General features: G+C 36.2%; 1 protein-coding gene across 1 annotated transcript in view; it reads left to right on the top strand.

Moving 5' to 3' along the window:
• The window catches only part of LOC109058819 (oligophrenin-1), a 32,685-nt gene that overhangs the window by 4,856 nt on the left and 6,211 nt on the right, over positions 1-21,618 (top strand). The window contains exons 2-21 of the mRNA XM_042724285.1: positions 2,081-2,176; positions 2,417-2,478; positions 3,630-3,701; positions 4,837-4,938; positions 5,032-5,142; positions 5,361-5,465; positions 6,304-6,436; positions 7,939-8,039; positions 8,122-8,213; positions 8,440-8,518; positions 8,607-8,640; positions 9,560-9,622; positions 10,512-10,586; positions 11,039-11,123; positions 11,208-11,266; positions 13,729-13,834; positions 14,985-15,144; positions 15,378-15,516; positions 17,903-18,229; positions 18,955-19,084. Coding sequence (XP_042580219.1) covers positions 2,081-2,176; positions 2,417-2,478; positions 3,630-3,701; positions 4,837-4,938; positions 5,032-5,142; positions 5,361-5,465; positions 6,304-6,436; positions 7,939-8,039; positions 8,122-8,213; positions 8,440-8,518; positions 8,607-8,640; positions 9,560-9,622; positions 10,512-10,586; positions 11,039-11,123; positions 11,208-11,266; positions 13,729-13,834; positions 14,985-15,144; positions 15,378-15,516; positions 17,903-18,229; positions 18,955-19,084 — 2,131 coding nt within the window. The remainder of the gene's footprint in view (positions 1-2,080; positions 2,177-2,416; positions 2,479-3,629; positions 3,702-4,836; positions 4,939-5,031; positions 5,143-5,360; positions 5,466-6,303; positions 6,437-7,938; positions 8,040-8,121; positions 8,214-8,439; positions 8,519-8,606; positions 8,641-9,559; positions 9,623-10,511; positions 10,587-11,038; positions 11,124-11,207; positions 11,267-13,728; positions 13,835-14,984; positions 15,145-15,377; positions 15,517-17,902; positions 18,230-18,954; positions 19,085-21,618) is intronic.

Below are 21,618 nucleotides of genomic sequence, written 5' to 3'. Positions count from 1 at the left end.
TGACGCTTGCAAGAAGAATCTCGAAGAATCTTGCACAGCGTATCTTCAGCTCTGCCGCACACGTGCAAAATGCAGGCATACACACAGAGACGTGTTTCAAATGGTGCGTGAACATCGAGTTGATTCGTCTTTCGCATCTCCTTCTTATGTTTGAACAGACACATACAGTACACACAGAATTATGTGTGTATCATTATACTGGATCCATACAGTGGGTTTTAAAGGGACAGCAGCCTACAAAGATATACTGCTGAATGTGTCACTAATGTTAATCAAACAACAAAACAGCTATAACAAAGATTAATCTAAATTTAATTCATACAGTGAACACTATGCAGTGTTATTTTACACTTAATTATTACATTTATGTACCTGAATACTAATGTTTATTTTATCTATGCTTGTAAATTGTGTATTTCTTTTTTTCTTTTTTTTTTTCTGACTGTTCAATTGCCTTTAAACATGTTTGAACTTTCTCAGACTACGGTTTTTGCTGAGGTTTATGAAGAAATACTTGGTGTATGGATAGCAATGTTACAATGATATAAAATTAGTGTCATTCATTTTTTTTTGTTTGTATGTTCACTGATGTTAAAATGACATTTTCTGATTTGTGACATTACTTTTTATGTAATGCTTAAACTGCTGGGCACTTTCAGAAGTTATCGTGATTCTTTCATTTCCATGAAAGATTGTGAAACAAATTGGTTATATAATTTTCATTTTTAAATATTTTAAAATATAATTGAAATTGATTTTACACACCTTAAGCAATATCGTATCGCATATCAACTATCGCATTTTTTAACAAGGTATTGAATATCACATTTTTCTTCAGTATCTCACAGCCCTAACAGTAAGCAATTAAATAAGAATAAGAAACTAATTACAAGCAACAGGTCAAAAAAACTACAGTAGAACAAATAAATGAGAAATGCTACATACATTGTATAAAGTAATCAAATGTTAAAAACAGTATTCTTCACTGTGTAAATTAAATATGTAATTCTTATAAGTTACAAAAGTGATTAAGTCAAGGGCAGTGAGAGATTTTCTCTCTTTTGTTGTTTGATTAACATGAATGACAGACAGCAGGAATATTAGACTGCTGTCACTTTAAGAGCTGCCCAGATCCAATATACTGTTAAACATGTGTTTCCTTTCTCAGCTGTTCGCGTTTACTTAAGACCTAAATTATTGTATTTACGAGGATACTTGCATGGACGGCATTTTTGACACATACAAGTGTGTGTATTTAACCGTTCAAGCCAAGGTCTATGAAGCTCCCGTGCTTTATGAGCACCGTCATAACAGTCTCTCAGACAGTGTGTCCCAGCGATTATAATACTGTAAAATGCTTTGGACGAAAGCATTTGACAGTGATCTGTCTTGATGTGTGTGTATGTTCTGGCACTGATCTTATGTAGCGAGTTTGAGACATAATTCCATCCTCACTGAGCCACACAACATCTGATTTCACTTAGCAATAAAGCTGCTTTTCTGATTTCTCAGAGGTTCAGTAATTAATGGCTTTATATGTTAAGTGGCCAGCAACCAAGCAACGTGGTGAAAGGTTGTTTGCGTTCAAATTTCCTGGCCATGGTTGTCTTTCAGTTTTTTTGTGAAACTGAGAGTTGATATAGAGAATGTTTTATTGGGGCTGGGCTGAAGCCAGAGACAGTATAAGGTGGAAGAGAAGGACCACTTGAACACGAATGTCTTGCCTTTCAGTTAAAAGAGCCATTTGTCTTATGAATAGAGGCATTGCTTGTATGTTTACTCTGGAACATGCATGCACATTAGCTAGGGAGTATAATTTGAGCTATAAAAACTACATTTAAAATACATAAATTGTCAATATTTCAGTAACATGCCTAGAAAAACAGTTGCCCAGGTATGTGGACAGACCGAGTGGACTGGCTGTAAGCTACTAGCATATGCGACCCATATGTTGAACCAGGCAATGTTTTCCTATTGATGTTCTTCATAAGTATCAATTTATTCTGACCAAATAACAAAACCTACAGGGACTAATGTGGATTTTTGATTGTTTTCTTTATAATTTTGATGTTATTTCCAGAGTACTCACTGGCAGTGCAGAAGTTCTCTCAGACTCTTCAGTCGTTCCAGTTTGATTTCATCGGTGACACTTTGACTGATGATGAGATGAACATTGGTGAGTCGACAGCAGGCCTGATTGGAGTAGTGCTAATTGGCTAGTCCATTTCGTTTATGTGATGTATTTCCTGATTTATTACAGTAATTACTGTATTTCACTTCTGTTCCACTGAGTTTGTATGTGGAGTGTTGGACTGTGCCTGCATGTTTGTGTCAATCTCTGGCGGGTATTTTTGTGCATGTATTTGTCTTTCATTTGTATGTGTAGTTTACGTCACCACATGTTTTGCCTACACAGCTGAGTCATTTCGAGAGTTTGCTGGTTTGCTGCAGGATGTGGAAGAGGGTCGAATGATGCTGGTTGGTGGAGCACATTTCTTCCTATACCATTATAAAACACTGTCAGTCTTAATCGAATCTCATATAACAACAGCACCTAACATCCTCAGATACTGTGTGTCAATCATTAACATTCTACAAGATTAGCCTTCTTGTGCTGAGGGCCAGTTAAACTTGTGGTTCAGTTGGGGAGATGTCTGTGTCCTTAGGTTTTGTAGCTTTTAAACCTAAAATTTCATCTTTAGAATTCAGGCTTGATTATAAATCTTATCTGATCTAACCATGTATAACAGGAACATCCAGATTCAGAAAAAAATTACCTCTTCCTTCCTCAAAAGGTGTAGGACAAAAATTAACCATTTTATGAGAACAATACTCATGCTATACTCATGCACACTCATAATCCAATGGAGTGCATGACAAGACTGAATTTTATTTATTCCCAAAAGTGGAAATTCCCAAACAGTTGTTCCCTATATAAATATAGAAACTTCCAAAATTCGGATTTCAATATTTTATATACATTTTATATAAATGTCTGCCACTTTAATTTAATGCATCCTTGCTGAATAAACGTATTCATTTCTTTAAAACAATACTGACCCCAAACCTTTGAATGGTAATGTAGCAAGGAGTTTTTCCAACATTAACCCATCAGGACAAACGTATGATTAACAGTATCACAATGTTTGTGTAATAGGAGCTTCACACAGAGATAAAGACTCATCTTATATATGATGATATGAGTGACACAGTAGTTTGTAATAATTCCATTGTCATTTAGACAAAAAAAATTATATTATTATAAGATAATGTAATATAATTTAATACAATATATAAATAAATAAATGTACATTTGTTTCTACATTATAATGTATAAATATAAAACATAATATATAATATATTATTTTTGGCTGTTATATTTCTTAATTCATCTGCCATTGGCCAGTGTGGCAAAAAGTAAATTTTGCACCCTGCTATTTGGTTTCTACTCAGGGCCCCTGCCATTGTGTCACTCAGACTTTCATCTGCTCAATTGTGACAGCATTGTGACAGTTCTTGACCTCTGAACCCCATACTGAACAAGTGCAGGGACAAGACTTTCTATTGTAGATACAGAAAGAGACTTTAGGAAGAAAACAGTTATACTCACCCGTCATTCTTTCTTGCAGGTGCAGAATGCATGCGACTTGCTTATCAAACCTTTGGAAAAGTTCAGGAAAGAGCAGATTGGGGTCACAAAAGTGAGTGTTAATTATGCACATTTTATACCACATTACCACATGTGTGAGCCTACTCCTCATTTCCGCCTCTACTTCCTGTTTCAGAGCAAAGTGATTAACATCATACAACACACAAATATACATGTATACACATGAGTGTTTGCATGGCCTTTCATGTCAGTGTGTTTTAGGATTGAACCATACACACAAACTAAAATGGAATAATGTGTCAGCAACTGGAGCATCCATGGAAAAACTATTAGTTTTAGAGAGTTACAGAGCTATCATGATTCTAGAAGGAAAGCGAGATCATTTGTTGGAAAAACAACACATGGAAAGTTTCAAAATTCCAAAGGCTTTTCACTGGATTAGACTCTTTCCACTCCAGCATTCTTCAGTTAACATTACTGAAGTGTCAGTTTCAGTTCAGTATTGGTTCACTGTGGCTACTCAAAGATAATTGGTTGAAATTATTGGTTGTAAGGAACCGGTTATATGTCTGCAAAAACTGCATTTTTCAAAAACTGTATTCTGTTTTTGTTTTTTATTTATTTATTTTTTTTTTAATTAGGAATTGGTTTAGTGAGCTGGAGCACATCCACTGTAGTTTTCAGTCTGATCAGTTTTGAGTTATTTGTTTGCTTGTAGGGATGTAACGATTAACCGCGAGCCGGTTGAAAACCGATTCAAATATGTGACGATTAAAATCGGTTGAGATGCTAAACAAATCATGATTCATTTAGGGCTAGGAGTTTATATGAATGTATGTCTGAGGGGAACTTACTGTCTTTAGAAAAGTTTAAATGGTATTTTTTCTTTTCATCTCGCCTCTGTATAATGCATATTAAAGTTCATAAGTGCAGCACTGCTTCATTTACAGCAGAAACCAAGGAAACTGCTCATGTTACATGTATGCAGCATATTTGTTTGGATCATGATTAAAATTCAGTGGTTGCCTCTTAGTATATTATCATAGTTATATTTCAATTTCACAAAGAAATGTACAGCATTTTTTCCAAGCAATAATGAAAGGACACATTTAATTCATAATCTGTCTTAAATATCATTTTGTAAAAAAAAAAAAAATGTGAATCAAATCCAATCGTGAGTTGAGTGAATTGTTACATCCCTATTTGCTTGTGTGCATGTATTTCAGGACAGACGAAAGAAGTTTGAGAAGGAGAGTGAGAAGTATTACTCTCAGTTGGACAAACATATGAACCTGTCCTCAAAGAAAAAAGAGACACAGTTACAAGAGGTATATTTGTAAATACAGTAAACTAAAATGAAAAAAAAAAATAGGAACCTAATAATATAATCTTTATTTTTGTGTGTTTATGCATGTTTATAGGCCGACGAACAGTTGGATAAGGAGCGTCAGACATTTTACGAGTCGTCTGTTGAATATGTGTTCCAGATCCAGCATGTTCAGGACAGGAAGAAGTTTGATGTTGTGGAGCCTGTATGTGAGAGCTTCCTTTTCCTCTAGCACATGTACTCTTGTTTTTATATATGCTTTGTAGTAACAGATGTTGTATTGTGTGTACAAGAAGCCATCTACAGGTGCACGGATAAAAACGAGACTGTAACATACACTGATTGTGTTCATGCTGATACAAACAATGAATTGACTAAAGTATGTTATGCTTAGAGGGGTGTGTCCTTGTTTGTGATTGACAGGTTTTAGCATTTCTGCAGAGCATCCTAACACTGAATAATCTCACTGTGGAGATGACGCAGGACTTCCTTCCATATAAACAGGAGCTTCAGCTCAGTCTACAGAACGTGAGAGCTTCACAAATCAATAATGAGTCTAACCTTCCATCCACATTGTCACGTGATCAGATCAGCAGGATATGAGTCATTCAGTTTGCTGCTCTGTGGGGTTGTCTTTCACTCTGTATGTTTTTTTTTCTGAGTGGTGGTTTAACAGGTGCTTTTATCCAAAGTGTCTTTCAGTAAATGTATTACAAATTACTGAATTTCCACCTGAAGTCCACCACTAATTATTAATATGGTTTAGACATTAATAAATGCAGATTTGCAAACTTTTTATTTTAATATCTTACATTTAAATTTAGTTTATGCTGCATTTATTTGATCAAATATACAGTATAAAAACAGTAATATTGACAAATACTGTTATAATTTAAAATGACTGTTTTCTATTTTAATATATTAAAGCATTTAATTTATTCCTGTGATGGCAAAGCTGAATTTTCAGTAGCCATTGCTCCAGTTTTCAGTGTCACATGAATCTTCAGCAAATCATTCTGAATGGCTGATTTGCTGCTCAAAAAACAACTTTGCTTATTTTTAATGTTGAATTTGTTTATGCTGCATTATATTTTTGTGGAAAACCTTTTTTTCTATTCTTTGATTAATAGAAAGTTCGAAAGGAACAGCATTTATTTGATATAGAAATGCTGGTATACATGTTTTTACTGTCAGTTTTGATTAATTTAATTTAAAGCATTAATTTCTTTAAAGCAAAATGACTTACCCCAAATATATACTAATTTTAATTAACATTTCGGAACAAAATACATCGGCATATCTTTTGTAATTGTTCCTGATTATATGTAAAATGTAATGTTTGTTTGATTGGGTGTTGTTGTTGTAGACCCGTAACCACTTTGAGAGCACCAGAGAGGAGATGGAAGAGCTAATGAAGAGGATGAAGAAGTCAGCACAGATCTGTATTAGACCTGGCAAGCAGGCAACTATGGAGGGATACCTTTATGTGCAGGAGAAATGTGAGTGCTTTTTAGCTGCCCCTCAGAAAGTCCCTGCTCGCCAGGTAGTACTTTATTCAAAGGTCCGGAACTTTTGGGGGTGGGGCTTGGGCACTGAGCATGCTGATTGGTTGAGTTCAGGCAGCATTGTATTTCAACCACCATTTATTCGCATAATTTTTTAAAAATATTATTGTTAATGAAATGTAGTTTTAAAAGTATTTTGGGTGAGAATGTAGTTGTTCAAAACTCAAATCTGAGTTTTATTTATAAAGACAGCGCCTATTTGAAATTGTGTGTCGCTGATTTCGGAGATGTGAGCTCCAGGCGATCACCGGGCGCTCAGTGCTCATTTATCCCACTTTGAGCAGCCTCAACTCGGCTAGTCCTTCTGACATTTGCCGCTGGCTCTGATATCTCTGTAGTGATTAAACATGAGATATATTTAGTTTTGGGTAAATCTAATGGGCAGTCTTTGGTCTCATGAAACTATTATTTGTTCCAGGTCATTTCGTTTTGGCTGACATTGGAGCTTGGCTGAGCTATGTTGAACTAGGAAGTTGTCTGAATAATTTTTTAGGATAGAACTACGTTATTTAGGTGTAAGAAATTGTGGTTATACTTAACAATGGGTGAAGACTTCAAAACATCAACAGTAGGAAGGCTTGTTGGTTTTGCACATTACATCCTTTCCGTGTTCCTTCTTGGTATCCTTTGGTGAATATCAGCCATGAAATAAGATAAAATTGTATGAAACTTACACAAATAGGTTTCGATCACATCAGTCTCATGCTAACACATGTGTGAGGGCTATCTTTTCAAAACATGCAATGTTTTCATTATAAGTGAATTACTAGAAAAGCGTTCTCATTTTTTTATTATAAAATATGAGACAGGTCAAACTGGTTGTCTGTGGTAATCACCAACCTGAAACAGATGAAATCCATTGACCTTCAGTTAATAATAACTCTGAATATTCCTTTAAAAGTACAACCACTAGGAAATGTTTCTTTGTGAAAGAAAGAGCATCTAGTAATTGTCTGGAAAGGTCAGTTTCCACACACAGCACAAATCTTAATATGAGTTATAGTTAATAAACAACTTCATAACACAGCTAACTGATTGGTCAAACAGAATTGTGCAGTAAAAGTTTTTGTATATTGACTGTTATATGATGCTAAACTGAGTAATTGATTGTTGTTGGTACTGGATTTTTGGTAGTTGTGCTAGATTCGTATCTCTGTGGTAGAACTCTGTGATCTCCATCTTCTCACATTATAAAATAAACTCAAATCAATATTTTATGACCATTTATTTGGCAAGTAACTGTAATAAGTGGAATAATTTACAGTTAGCTGGCCTGTATAGCAGAATAAACCTCAGAAAAAGGGTCATACAAGACCTGTCACCCTGTCAGGATTTATTTTTGCAGTATTGACCAACTGACCATACAAAACTGTGTATTGGATCATACCCTGTATATAATTAAAATGATGGTATGCTATTAATCTTTCTTTCTCGAGGGGCTCTTGGCGTAACCTGGTTGAAGTATTACTGTAAATACTTCAAAGACAGCAAGTTATTCATCATGGTGCCGATGGAACAAAAGACAGGAACCAAACAGGTGCAGGACTATTACAGATACGATCATTACTTTGTGAAGGGTCAGCCCTTTTCTCTTACATTTGTCTCTCTGTTTCTCTTAGACCACATCTCAGCTCACACTGAAGTCCTGTGTACGCCGTAAAACAGAATCAACTGATAAACGCTTTTGCTTTGACATTGAAACAAATGAAAGGTGAGACTTCTGTCATACTCACTCATTCTCAAATGATTTTAGAAAGTACACCTATATTGAAAGTTTTAGTAGGACCAGAGGAGGGTCAGCAAACTGGAAAGTTCATATTTTTGTCAAAGCACATTTTCTTGTTTACCTGTGAAGTTGCATTTGTTTGGCACTGGAGAAATTTCACACAAACAACACAAGGCTTTAGTTATTGAAGTTTTTGTGTTGTGTTCCATAGGTGCAGTCCTGTCCTGCTCCAGGCTATTTCTGAGGTCAACAGGAAGCAGTGGATGGAGGCCATGGATGGCAAAGAGCCAGTGGGTTTCACATTATCACTATTCACTCCATTAAGAGTCCGTCTCAGTGTATGATCATGTTTCTGATCCTTTGTGGTTTCTGTTCCAGATTTATCATTCTCCGAATCAAAAGCAGGCAGAGAGTAAGTATAACTTCACTTCATCACAGCATTAGCGTATTAGTGTAGATGCTTATTTGTATCAGAAAACCACTGATTATTTACTGCTTAAATGTAATAATCAGTTAGACTGCCTCAGTTCTTCACTTCACACAATCTCCAAAAATCCACCCTTCACATGTCAGCAAACTTAAATGTGCTAAATGTTTCACAGGAAAATAGCATTTCTAAAAAGGGTGGACTGCTCCTCAGGGAATTTTGTTTAGCATTTTATAGCACCTAGGAATTTTACATTCTGTAGATACACTATGGTTTAAAGGATTTTTAAAATAAATTATTATTATCCTTGCTTTTATTTAGCAAGGATGCCTTACATTGATCAAAAGTGACAGTAAAAGGCATTTATAATGTTAAAAAGATTCCCATTTAAATAAATGCTGTTCTTTTGAACTTTCTGTCTGTGAAAGAATCCTGAAAAATGTATCAGTTTGCACAAAAATATTAAGCAACACTACTGTTTTCAACATGGATAAAAATAAGAAATGTTTCTTGAGCACCAATTCAGCATATTAGAATGATTTCTGAAAGATCATGTGACACTCAAGACTGGAGTGATGGCTTTAAAATTTTTGATCAAATAAGTGCAGCCTTGGTTAGCACAAGGACCTCTTTCAAAATCGAAAAATCTTGCCAAATATGGTTGTGCAGGTGTGATATCTCAGTGATGTCTGTTAGCTATTAAGAGAAAAGTTGCAGAACACAAGAAACTCTAAAAATAGGTGGAGAAAATGCTGCTTAATAGATTCTGATACTTGCAAGCCTGTGCAATACCATGTATAAAATTACACCATAAATAGTGTGCAGTAACCTACTGAGAAATGCATACAGGGATGATGAACTGTGTTTATTATATGTAATATGAATTTCCTTTTTCTCCCCTCAGTGGAGCTAAATGACCTCGGCTTCAAATTCGTCAGAAAATGCATCAATTTTGTGGAAACAAAAGGTACCATCACACTTATTTTGGTTTCTGATCTCATATTCGTGTAAAACGTTTGTCACCTGTTCTCAAATGACTGACTCTCTCTGCTGTTTTTGCACTTCATGGCCACCATATGCTTTAATTAATTGGCGATGGAATGACAACACAATGGCACTATTATTTATTATATTCATGTCTCAAATGCAGCCAGCAGAGGGAAGCAGCACACCATTTGTCTTCACATCTGCATATCCAGCGATTTGAACCAACTGTAAATAAAAAGTATTCTTTTCCAGAATATATTTATGCTGCACAACTGCTACTGATTTAGCCAAAGAACCAGAAACACACACACTGAAACATACATATTCTCATCAATAACATATGCAAATTAAAAGAAAAAAAAAATGATGTGTGCTGATACAAATTGATAGCAGACATGTATACGCTCTCCCTCACTTTTTCTCCAACATGGCAAGTCATTTGAAACCTGGCAATAGTGTTTCCATGCTAGAGGCTGTTATACTGTAGTATGAGAATAAAATTATGAAGAGGCAGTTCAAGGCCATTAATAAGCATGATTACACTGTAGCGTTGTCTGCGGGAGCACCAACCAGTCGCCAAGCATGCCGTTACTCAGATTTCCCAGTCCAGCCCTGTCGTCAGGCACAACATGGTGTATGTTAACAATCAGTAAACTCTGGCAAACTATCATGTGGGATTATTGCACGACTAATGATGGCTGAGCGTGAACAGAGAGCGGGACCGTTTCACAGCTCATTTTTTGATAGAGCTGTACTTTTCCACTGCGAGACACTCCCCCCTTTTGTTCTCCTTCAAGCCAGGTTCTCTAATTCTCTCAGTCAATAAATCATGCGCTCTTTTTCTCTGTTCTTCTCTTTCTTTCTGGTAGGCCTGACTCAGGAAGGAGTCTACAGGACTGTGGGCAGCAACATTCAAGTGCAGAAACTTCTGAATGCCTTCTTTGGTGAGGAAATGGCCAAAAGAACATCTGCTGTGTGTGTGTGTTTACGAGAGGAAGACATGCGAACATGCTCTCACACACACATACACTCATTCCGCCTTTAAAACTAGTAAACTAGATTTATACACAAACATTTACAACCAAATATATACAAACATTGTTTTATTTCTTGTTAAGAAGTTTATCATGTTTTATGTGGAAGATCAATTTCTTGACTCATAATTCTGAGTCCAGCTTATTGTGGCGTGTTAATATCTGCAGTGAGCTCTGTGAACTTCCTAAATTTTTTTATGCTGATGAAACCAAAGCAGAGATATACGTCCATGAGAGTGTCCTTGAGCTGTTACAAAATCCCTGACACATACTAAACAACAGTAACAACCGTCTGAAGAAGGCCATTTATCTCTCTCTCTGTTTCCCTCTCTCTGTCTTCATCTGTCCTCCTCTCTCTGTAGACCCAAAGTGTCCAGCGGATGTAGATTTAAATTCCCCTGACATGGACATTAAGACCATCACTAGTGCTTTGAAATTCTATCTGCGGTGAGTTAAGCACACACGATTTTATGATGTCCAAAAATGACTTTTTTTTATTTATGTGTTTTGTACATTTGCATGCTTTTCCAGGAGTCTGAGTGAACCGCTGATGACCTACAGCCTGCATGGAGAACTGATCTTAGCAGCAAGTATGATAGCGAACACACACACACACACACACACAGACACGCACTCATATGTGTATTTTCCATCTGTTGTGTGAGTCAGTTTAGTTCAACTCAAGTGTACGTAGCTCTAAAAAAGGGGGGGGTGGGCAGGTCCTTAATAAAAACAATAAAAGCAATAAAATTGATAATAAGTAATAATAATAAGTGTCTGAGTGAATAACTAAGCAGCTTCTGGGGTGTGCTTTTCATTATGCTTTGTTAACCCTACAAAAAAGAATGCTGCAGCTTTTATATATTTGAATGACAATCATAACAGAATACACTACCATTCAAAAAATTAGGGTCTGTTACTGTAATATTTTACTGTAATACCTTTATTCAGCAAGGATCCATTAAACTTATAAAAACTGACAGTGAAGGCATTTCTAAAGTTAAAAAAAGATTTCTACTTTAAATAATTGCTTATTACTTTAAATAAAAGCATCTTGGAAGAAAATCATGGTTTCTGCAAACTTCAACATTGATCATAAGTGTTTCTGAAATATTTGAATTTCTGAAGGATCTTGTGACACTGAAGACTGGAGTAATGGCTGCTGAAAATTCATCTTTGCCATCACAGGAATACATTACATTTTAGAATGTATTTGAATAGAACACTGTAATTTTAAGTGTAATAATTCTTAACAATTTTACAGGTTTCGCTGAATTTTTGATCAAATAAATGCGGCCTTGGTGAACATAAGAGACTTATTTCAAAAACATTTAAGAAATATACAGACCCCAGACTTTTGAAAGGTAGTGTTTTTTTTTTATGGTTTTTTTTTTTAAATACGTTACAGCTATATTCAATGCGCACACATATTTTCATTTGTACTGGTTGTATGCTTTGTGCCATCCTGTAGGCACTCTGTTACAGGACAGTCTGGCAAACTTTGTAAATGTCCTTATATTACTTTGTAGTTATTAAGCTATGTATTACACGCACAATTAAATAAAATTCTGAATTGTAAAACAAAGCAAGATATTACAGTATTAACGAGTACCTTACTGTTTCTCTTTTATACAATCAATACATTTTTGCACTCAGACTCAAGTTCTCTGTAGTCATACAGAAAACCCCTCTCACAGCATCCCTGTGCTTATGCTACTGTAGTCAAGCATTTAGCTAGCCGAGAAAAAGCCATTTACAAGACTGACATTTACATGAACGCATAATAAAAGCATAATTAAAAATCAGAAAAAAAAAAATTGACCTCTTTGAGTGGTCTTGTGTTGTTAGATCAATCTTTTGTAATGCTTGACGCATCATGTCATCACCCAATCTGACGTGCGCGGCCTGTACTGTACTGGTTTTGCATAGTCTTCCCTTTCGTTTAAAATATTAAGCCACTTTGGGACATTTTATTATTATGTATGGCTTCAAGTAACTGATTTCTTTTATAAAATGACGGCAATATGAATATGACAGAAGACATCAGCGTTAAATAAATAGAGATATAATTAATAACATTCAGGAAAACCTATTCTTGGAGGAAAAGTAGTTCATTTAGCATTATTTTAGGCTGTTTCCTGTTGCCAGCAATGTAGCATATTAAAACACAGTCAAACGCAGCTCATGCAATCAGAAATTAGAGACCAATCCATCCTCTGTCTATGCTTGCATGAGTGAGTGTGCTTCCAGCTTCGAGCATTTCAGTGAATTGTGTTGAAAGTGCTGAATTGTAATCATCCCTATAATAAGATTAGAGGCCATTAAAGCAGCTTTAATTATTATAGGATGTCAGCTGTAATATATATAGCACACAGCTAAACAAACTCCACGGGGCAGAGGAAAGGGATTGACCTGCCGAGGGATTAACGGCTCGCTTTAATGCGCTTTACTCGCTTGGACATATACAGTATACTTGAAAGACGTCAAGAGGTTTTGTCCGACTCTTTCAAAGATGCTACAGCATGAGTTCACAATAGTACATATTTGCTCCACTCACTATAAAGTAAGCTTTGTTATGGTTCAGCACAGGCTGTATCTTTAAAAAAAAAATGCTTGTGTTTATCCAGCATTTCACAGTAAATGTGTCTGTACTGATCCTTTTAGGATTTTACAAGTTATCTTTGGACAAGCTGAAAGACGCTTGGCAAACTGCCGTGAGATGTCGGCAGGAAGAAAATAAACAAACACTTCTAGAAACCACTAGTTTGCTAACACAATTAAACAGCTGTATTAGCTTTAACAGCTCTATTAGTTTTAGCGTAGATGGAGAAGTGCACTGACATGTACTGTCTGCTTCATTCTGCCTTTACACTGCATTCTTTGAAGTCTTTCCTTTGGTTCCATTTAATGTGAGTCATGGCAGTGAAATGTAGCATGAACCGCACTTTCTGTGGGTGCGACTTAACACAGACTGTGATGCAATAGTTAAGTTAGAACATTATGTGAATCATCCATAGTGTGTGTTTGTGACGTCCTAATTTTTTTCTCATAGAGTCAGAGAATCTGGACTATCGGTTAGGGGCGGTTCACTCGCTTGTTTACAATCTCCCAGAGCGGAACAGAGAGATGCTGGAACTGCTGATCAAACACCTGGTCAGGTAACACACGCAACACAGACGTGCTAATGCTCAAACTCACACACACACACACATTCTGTGGTTTTTCTAACCGCTGCTCAGCTTGCTTGGGTGTACCTTTGTAATTAAATGTTCTAGTTGTATTTGATTAATGTGACAGGTTGAGTGTGTGAAAATGTGTTTTGACAAACATGACAATAAATCACCTGATCTATAACTCCATGTCTCATATTGTGTGTGTGTGTGTGTGTGTGTGTCACGTACAATATATTCACATAAGTAGCTTGAACTTTATAATAAACAAGCTAATGTTAATTAGCTTCTAAATTGAAATTAAATTTAGGATTATATTAATAAAGTTTGGGTAAGATTTTTAAGGCTACACGTATTTGATCAAAAATACAGTAAAAACAATGATGTTGTGGAACATCATTGCAACTTCAGTTAATTTATTTTAAAATGTAATTTATTCTTGTGATGGCAAAGCTGCTTTTTCAGCAGTCATTATCCAGCCTTCAGTGTCGCATGGTTCTTTAGAAATCATTATAATATGATGATTTGGTGAAATGACCTTTCCCATTGTCAGTGTTGAAAACATTTGTGCTGCTTAATATCTTTGTGAAATAGGAAGCTCAAAAGAATAGCATCTATTTGAAATCGAAATCTTTTGTAACATAATATCTTTACCGTGACTTTTGATCATTTTCATGCATTCTTGCAGAATGAAAGTATTAATTTCTTTTATAATTATATAATATAGCAAGTATTTTTCTAAATGTGGCAGAAAATATATTCATGAAATGTATACACACTTTCTAATCTATTTCAGCCAGCTTGAGCACAATACCTTAGTAACAGTTTAAATCCACAGAATTCAGTACAACTATTTTCAATACATCACACTCAACCAAACATTAACGTTTGCAAGGCATAAGCACATTTATATGATTAACGAATGTACAATCCAGTGACAATGCCACACTGGTCCAATAAAGAAAGACTTCCCCAAACTCTCTCACCCTGGCCCTGGGCTAGTAGGCCTATTATAATAAGCCGCAGACACTCTGAGCAACATTTTTCAGTTTTATCTAAAGTTATACAGTAATTATCACAGGGGACAATCCCTGTAACTTTTCCAAAACCTTGCTACAATATGTCTGTGTTTTTATAGTGTTTGCAGCCACAGCACTGAAAATCTGATGACCGTGTCAAATATGGGTGTAATATTTGGCCCCACTCTTATGAGAGCAGAGGAGGAGACCGTAGCGGCCATGCTGGATATTAAGTTCCAGAACATCGTCATGGAGATCCTCATTGAGGACTACGACAAGGTCAGACATGCACCCTTTATCTCTGTATCTATTACTATACAAGCCAAACGCTCAGACAGAAAACTGTTTTCTTTTGAGAACTGCTATATTAGCACTCTAAAACAGAAATGCTGTGTGATTTTTGAGAGAACAATTTGACCAATATTTTGTCACCTATTCAGTGGCACTAATAGTGATAATAGATTGGTGTAATTTTTAGTTTTTGTAATTACTGCCATCTCTGATGTTCGCAGATCTTTAAGGGTCCTCCTGAAGAAAGCACACCGCCTCCTGTTCCGGCTCCAAGGGTGACCCAACGGAAACGGCAGCCAATTACAATCTCAAAACGCCCACCTCGTATCTTACCTGGCCTTGAGCCTCCAGTTTCTGAGCGTAAATAGTCTTCAGCACGATAGCCATCATCATCATCATCAACATCAACATCATCATTTTGTTGTCATATAATACATGTTTTTTGCCATATCAGTGAATTATTATGAATGTCAATTGTTTTTAAGAATTTATCTGGAGCATTGATGAAGACAGATTTTTTTATATTGTACTTTTAAAAAAATGTATTATTTTAATTTCATTTTTTAAAACATTGCTGACAACTTTTTGATAAAGATCTAGACAGCTCAGATAAGACATATTATGTTTTAGATTTATTTCTATATATGGTGTTTTTTAAAATGATTCTCAATATTTTTTTAGATTTTTCAGCTTTCAGTCTTCTACATGTTCCTTTTTTGCTTGGAACTTTTCTGCAAAGCCTGTTTTTGTGCTGCGAGCTTAAATACATCACACACACACCTAAACACTGATGTTGTTAGCAGGCACGCAAACATAACAGCTGATCAGGTTTCATATGTTCTGGAAGGGACCTCAGACTGGATCTGTTTTTCCTTAAGGGATTTTCTCTAAATGAGGAAAATACAACCAAACCTCACAGATGTTCTTGTCACACACACATACACACACACATGCACATTGCGAATTTTATTATTTAAATCTGCAGGATCTTGAGGCATGTGTATGTGAATGTGTGTCTGCCTTGATAAATGTTTGTTCCCTGACATGTCGTCCTCCCCTCATTGTGAGCCATGGTATGCAGTGTTTAACAACAGTCGAGCTAATAGTACACTCACTAGAGCATGAAAACTAAACGACTATCTGCCTTTCTGCAGTGTGTGTGTCTGTGTGTGTGTCTGTGCATCAGTGCCAATGGGTCTGCAAGTGTGTGTGCGAGCGTACTTGTATTTTTTTTTTAATGCGTGCATACGAGTGTTGGTATGCCATCGTGTGTGTCCTATGTGTGCTTCCCAGTGTTTCTGCATGTGTTTATGAGTTTCTCTCAATCTGTTTTTGATTGGCCTTTGGACCTTTTTCCACTAATAAGCTATTTTCATTATTAACATCTGAGCCTTTCTTCTCCATCTTGATCAAAAATGATTGTGTGCATTAATCCATTAATGTGACTCAGGTTCATTTGTATATTCATGAAATTTGGCTTATTAAAGCATGCTGGATCTTTGCTTGTTCAGAACAGTAAAATAAATTTGTTTCCCCTTCTGGTGTACTTTTCAATCAAATCATTAATCTGAGGAAATCATAACTGCTCTTTTCCTGTTCGTTGAATTTGTTGGTGGTGGGATCTGTGTGTTTGTGCATGTGTGTGTGTGTGTGAGAGAGAGTGTCAAGCCACCTGTTTCAGTGCATCTTTGATTGTGCTTAAACTTGGACTGTGTGTATGTGTGTGTTTCTGTGTTTGTGTAAAGAATACAGATACAGTCATGGAGTATTAGGAGCAACTGGTTGTGTGGGAACCCCTGCCAAAATGTGAATGTGTTTGTGAATGAGTGTTCATCAAATGTGCACAAGTCCAGTTTGGCTAGCTCACACACAACTGGTTGTTTTGACTGGTGCTTTTCACACACATACACAGAGCTCTGTTTTTACACTCATGTCCTTGGTTCACACATGGCCATAGCAACCCGTTTTCCCTTTCCTTTTTTTATATGACACCTGTTCAAACACTAAACTGGAGATTGTGATTTATTCATACCTAATTTCAAATCAAGGTACTTTTTTATGCCCTATATTCACATTTTCTCAGTTAAATAAGTCTATAAAACACTTTTCCCTCCATAAAAAAACCTCCTCATTGTGTCAAAGAAACTTCTGGTGTAAATGCCAACAGTGAACAGAATTTGTACTCTTGGGCATAATCTAAAAGCAGTTAGCTTTTACCATTTCAATGCAGAAAATGTCATTTCTTTAAAAAGAGATAATTAAAGTTAGGTTAAAAGTGGCAGGTTTTTCAAAAGATAGACTTTGATCATGTGGTTTGAGCTAACAACAATCAGTGTGTTTGAGTTGAGCCATTCATGGCTCCTTTATATACTTTTTTATACTCAGTTTAAAGCTTCCAATATGTTCAGGTTGTGTTGATGCTGTTGTAATGAAATGACTCACTTTGGATAATTTGATTTTGACTAGTTGAGTCTTTATTGGCTTGTATTTCTCGTATTGTGGAAATACAAGAGGACGGAGCATCTGTCGAGATGTTGTCTTCATTTATTTATCGGAACCATCATGGCCTCCTTTTTAAGCCAGAATTATATGAACATGAAATGTAAAATTTTAACGACACCCCTGATACAATCTCCCCTCTGCGGAATGTTCAGGGCTCAGCTGTTGCAATTATGCTTCTGATCTGCCTGACGTTTATTAGTGTTTTATCTAAAATGCCTGCATTCACCGACTCTTTGCTTTGCAGGGCAAGAGCAGAACGGCGCCACCCACAATGGTGGTGAATCCGAGGGAGACACTGGCCTCACCAGTCCGGTTCCTCCTCAAAGAAAAAAACTGGCACCTCCTTCCATCTCTCCTCCATCTATCCCACTCTCCTCTCCGACATCTCGGAAGCCTGCTCACCCAAGACCTGCTCTCCGGCCCTTGGATTCGGACTTCAGCAGGCATGAAGTTAAGATACAGGCTGGTCAGAGGTCAGAACCCATGGTGACAACCAATGGGGAATCAAGAGTGACAGTGAGCCGAGCTCAGTCTTTCCAAGGATGGAGGCCACAACTTAAAGAAACAACCGGTAAACAAGCAACAGACATGCTCAAACGGTCCATCAGAGTTTTTTGTGATACAACTGTCCTGATATCAGAAGCTTCATTAAAATACTTAAAAAAATTATAAAAAAGAAAACCTTATGAATTTGGCATAATCTTGTATTTTTTTCTTAATTATTCACTGTTTATAAATATTTCAAGACTAGTGTCCATCAAAAATCAAAGTCACTTGGTTCAACTAACATCCAGTCAAAAACCGTAAAACAGGAAATTAAATCATAGAGAGGACCCCTGCAGACCCTCATGACCAAGGTCAATAAGTCTCATAAAATATTAGATAATATGCCCTTTTTATGAAAAGCAAGATGTAAAATTATGTTTATGATAATTAACAATCCACTTAATGCCTTGAAAATACATTGAAAATATATTTTAAATAGTGGTTAAGCTGTAGACTCGCTTAATTGAAACTTTTCTTGAAAAAAAATAAAAATAAAAAATGAATACGAAAACAAAGAGCATTTCTAAGAACTTGGTATGTTTTTATCAAAGGATTTCTCTTTTCTGCATAATGGACACTTTTGTACTGTATGTCAGTGAACCCTAAACAACTGATTCCTGTGATGTAAAAGCACAGTATGGCATTTGAGGTTTGATTGATCATGATCTAGAGTCAGCAGAACACAGATGTACAATAATCCTGATGCAGTGAGTCATGGTTGTAACAGGTGTGTGTATGTGTGTGTAACAGGGGAGGCTCAGGGGGTGAAAGCACGATCTTTCTCCGAGAAGAGTTCCATCTGCCGGCCACCCACTCGACCACCAGATCCACCCTCTCGTCTCCTCAATAAAACTCCAAACGAAGACAGTCCAGCATCATAGTGAGTGCACATCACTCACCACAAACCCTACTTTACAGTGATGCCACTGCTGATTTATGATTTAATGATTCTCTGTGCTAATATTTTTTGGAAACTCCAATTTCTTTTTTTGTTATATATTGCCAGAAAGCTGAAATATGTTGCATATCACACTGGGAGTGGCGTTCGTGCAGCAGTGACAAGATATATTTGAGCAGCATTGGATTTGCATGATTTGCATGCTGCTCAGGTGTAATTTTGGCACACTGATCCAGGCAGATTTGCACCACATTGTTCCGGATACTTGCTCGACACCTGTCCACTGCAATTTTCAAGTAACGCCACAGTTGGATTGAGTTCAGGACTTTGATTGGGCCATTGAGATATGTTTTTTTCTTCTGCCACTATGATGTTCACTTAGACTTGTCTGGACCTTCTGAAGGAAGAACTCTTTTTTGGCAGATTAAAACAGGTTCTCTTTTGCAGTAGGGCTGCACAATTGTAAGGATGCATGCTATACTGTATATCAGCACCAAAACCTTTCAATCATAATTTTTTAGGTCAGTATTGGATATATAATTGTATATTAAAAAATATTTTTTACATTTAGATTTAATTTTCCTCACTTACAGTTAATCTTTTAAAGTTAAACTAATATAATAATGTTTATTAAAATGTCAAAATTAATATCCATTTTTCATACTGTACTGTACGGTATTATAATATTGTGATGTCTAAATTCACTTATATAATTTTAAATGACTGAATTTAGAGATTAGTATAGAATTTAAATATAGATACAACGATTTTGTAAAACAGAAATGTTTGGAAAACTTTATCTTACAATAATGATTTGAAATTCAATCTAAACATTGGACATCTGTTATTGTTGCCACTTAGGTATATCAAGACCTACAAACTAGGAAGTCTTTGTCTCGAGTCATCTTCTGCCTAAGCTTTCCTCTAACAGAAAGAGAAACTCAGAACTCTTTTAGTTGAGCCAAAAGTGAACTGAGTGAAAAATAAGCCAGTTCTTATGGCATTTACATTTTACCTGAATTTAGGATGGACTTTATTAAAGGGTTAGTTCACCCAAAAATGAAAATTCTGTCATTAAAGGGATACTCCATCCCAAAATGAAAATTTTATCATTATTCACTTACCCCCATGTCGTTCCAAACCCGTAAAAGTTTTGTTTGTTTTCAGAACGCAATTTAAGATATTTTGGATGGAAACGGGAGGCTTGAGACTGTCCCATAGACTGCCAAATAAATAACAGTGTCAAGGTCCAGGAAAGTATGAAAAGCATTGTCAGAATAGTCCATCTGCCATCATTGATTAGACCGTAACATTATGAAGCGACGAGAATACTTTTTGTACACGAAGAAAACAAAAATAGCGACTTTATTCAAGAATTCCTCTCCTCTGTGTCTCTCCAAATCAGCGTAGCACCATTTGGCAATTCTGAGCAGTACACAGATGGCGTACACACTTCTGTGTCAGCTGCATGACAAGGATACGTTTTTTACGTGTATTTAAGACCTTTGGAACACAAATTAAGATATTTTTGATGGAATCTGAGAGCTCTCTGACCTTCCATAGACAGCAAGGATATTATCACGATCAACGCACAGAAACGTAGCAAGGACATTGGTAAAATAGTCCATGTGACATCAGGTGTTCAACCGTATATTTATGAAGCTAAGAGAATACGTTTTGTGTGCAAAGAAAACAATAATAATTTATTCAGCAGTTCTTCTCCCCAAGTTACCGACTTCTGCCATTTTGGAGAGTACCCCTGAACATAATCAGCATTGTTTATGTTCTGCATGTGCGCGCTTTATCCTGAACGAAGGTCTTACGGGTTTGGAACGACATGAGGGTGAGTAATTAATGACAGAATTTTCATTTATGGGTGAACTAACCTTTTAATTGAATATTGAAATTATTGTGCAGTAGTAATATGTTTTATTATTATTATTATTACTACTACTACTACTTTAAAGCCTCAAGCCTTTTTGGAAGAAAACTTAGTATGTTGTTCACAATAGAAATATTTTTTAGTTATTGTTTCATCTATTTAGTTACATTTCAGCCATTTGTTCTTTTATAATTACACTATTCCATACTGCAATCTTGATTTTTATGCAGTCTATTTTGCTGCTCTGTGTGGCAGTAACTCTGTGGATTTTGCATTATCATTTCTCTCGTGTTTTTATGATCATGTTCGGTTCCTGCCCTACCTGATGGTAGCACTGCAATACTTTGGCATATGGATGGGGTTTTTTGTTGGGTTGGCAGATATACTTTAGATTTGTGCCACCCAGATTGTTTTAGGCTGACCAAGAGCTGATAGTTTCCCACATTGCAGCTGGATCGCTTTTATGCATTTTGGCAAACTCCCGACATGCTTTCACATGATTCTTTTTGAGGAATGGCTCCTTGTTGCCACCCTCCCCATACAGGCCAGTGTTTTGCAGGACTAGTGCAATGGTTTGCTGGTGTGTGTTTTCTCGGTTGTCAAGGAGCGAATGCTGTAGATCCTGCAGATGATT

Source organism: Cyprinus carpio, chromosome B5 (genome assembly GCF_018340385.1).
Source record: "Cyprinus carpio isolate SPL01 chromosome B5, ASM1834038v1, whole genome shotgun sequence".
In the NCBI taxonomy this organism is placed as follows: domain Eukaryota; kingdom Metazoa; phylum Chordata; class Actinopteri; order Cypriniformes; family Cyprinidae; genus Cyprinus; species Cyprinus carpio.
This window is presented reverse-complemented; position numbering and strand designations above follow the sequence as displayed.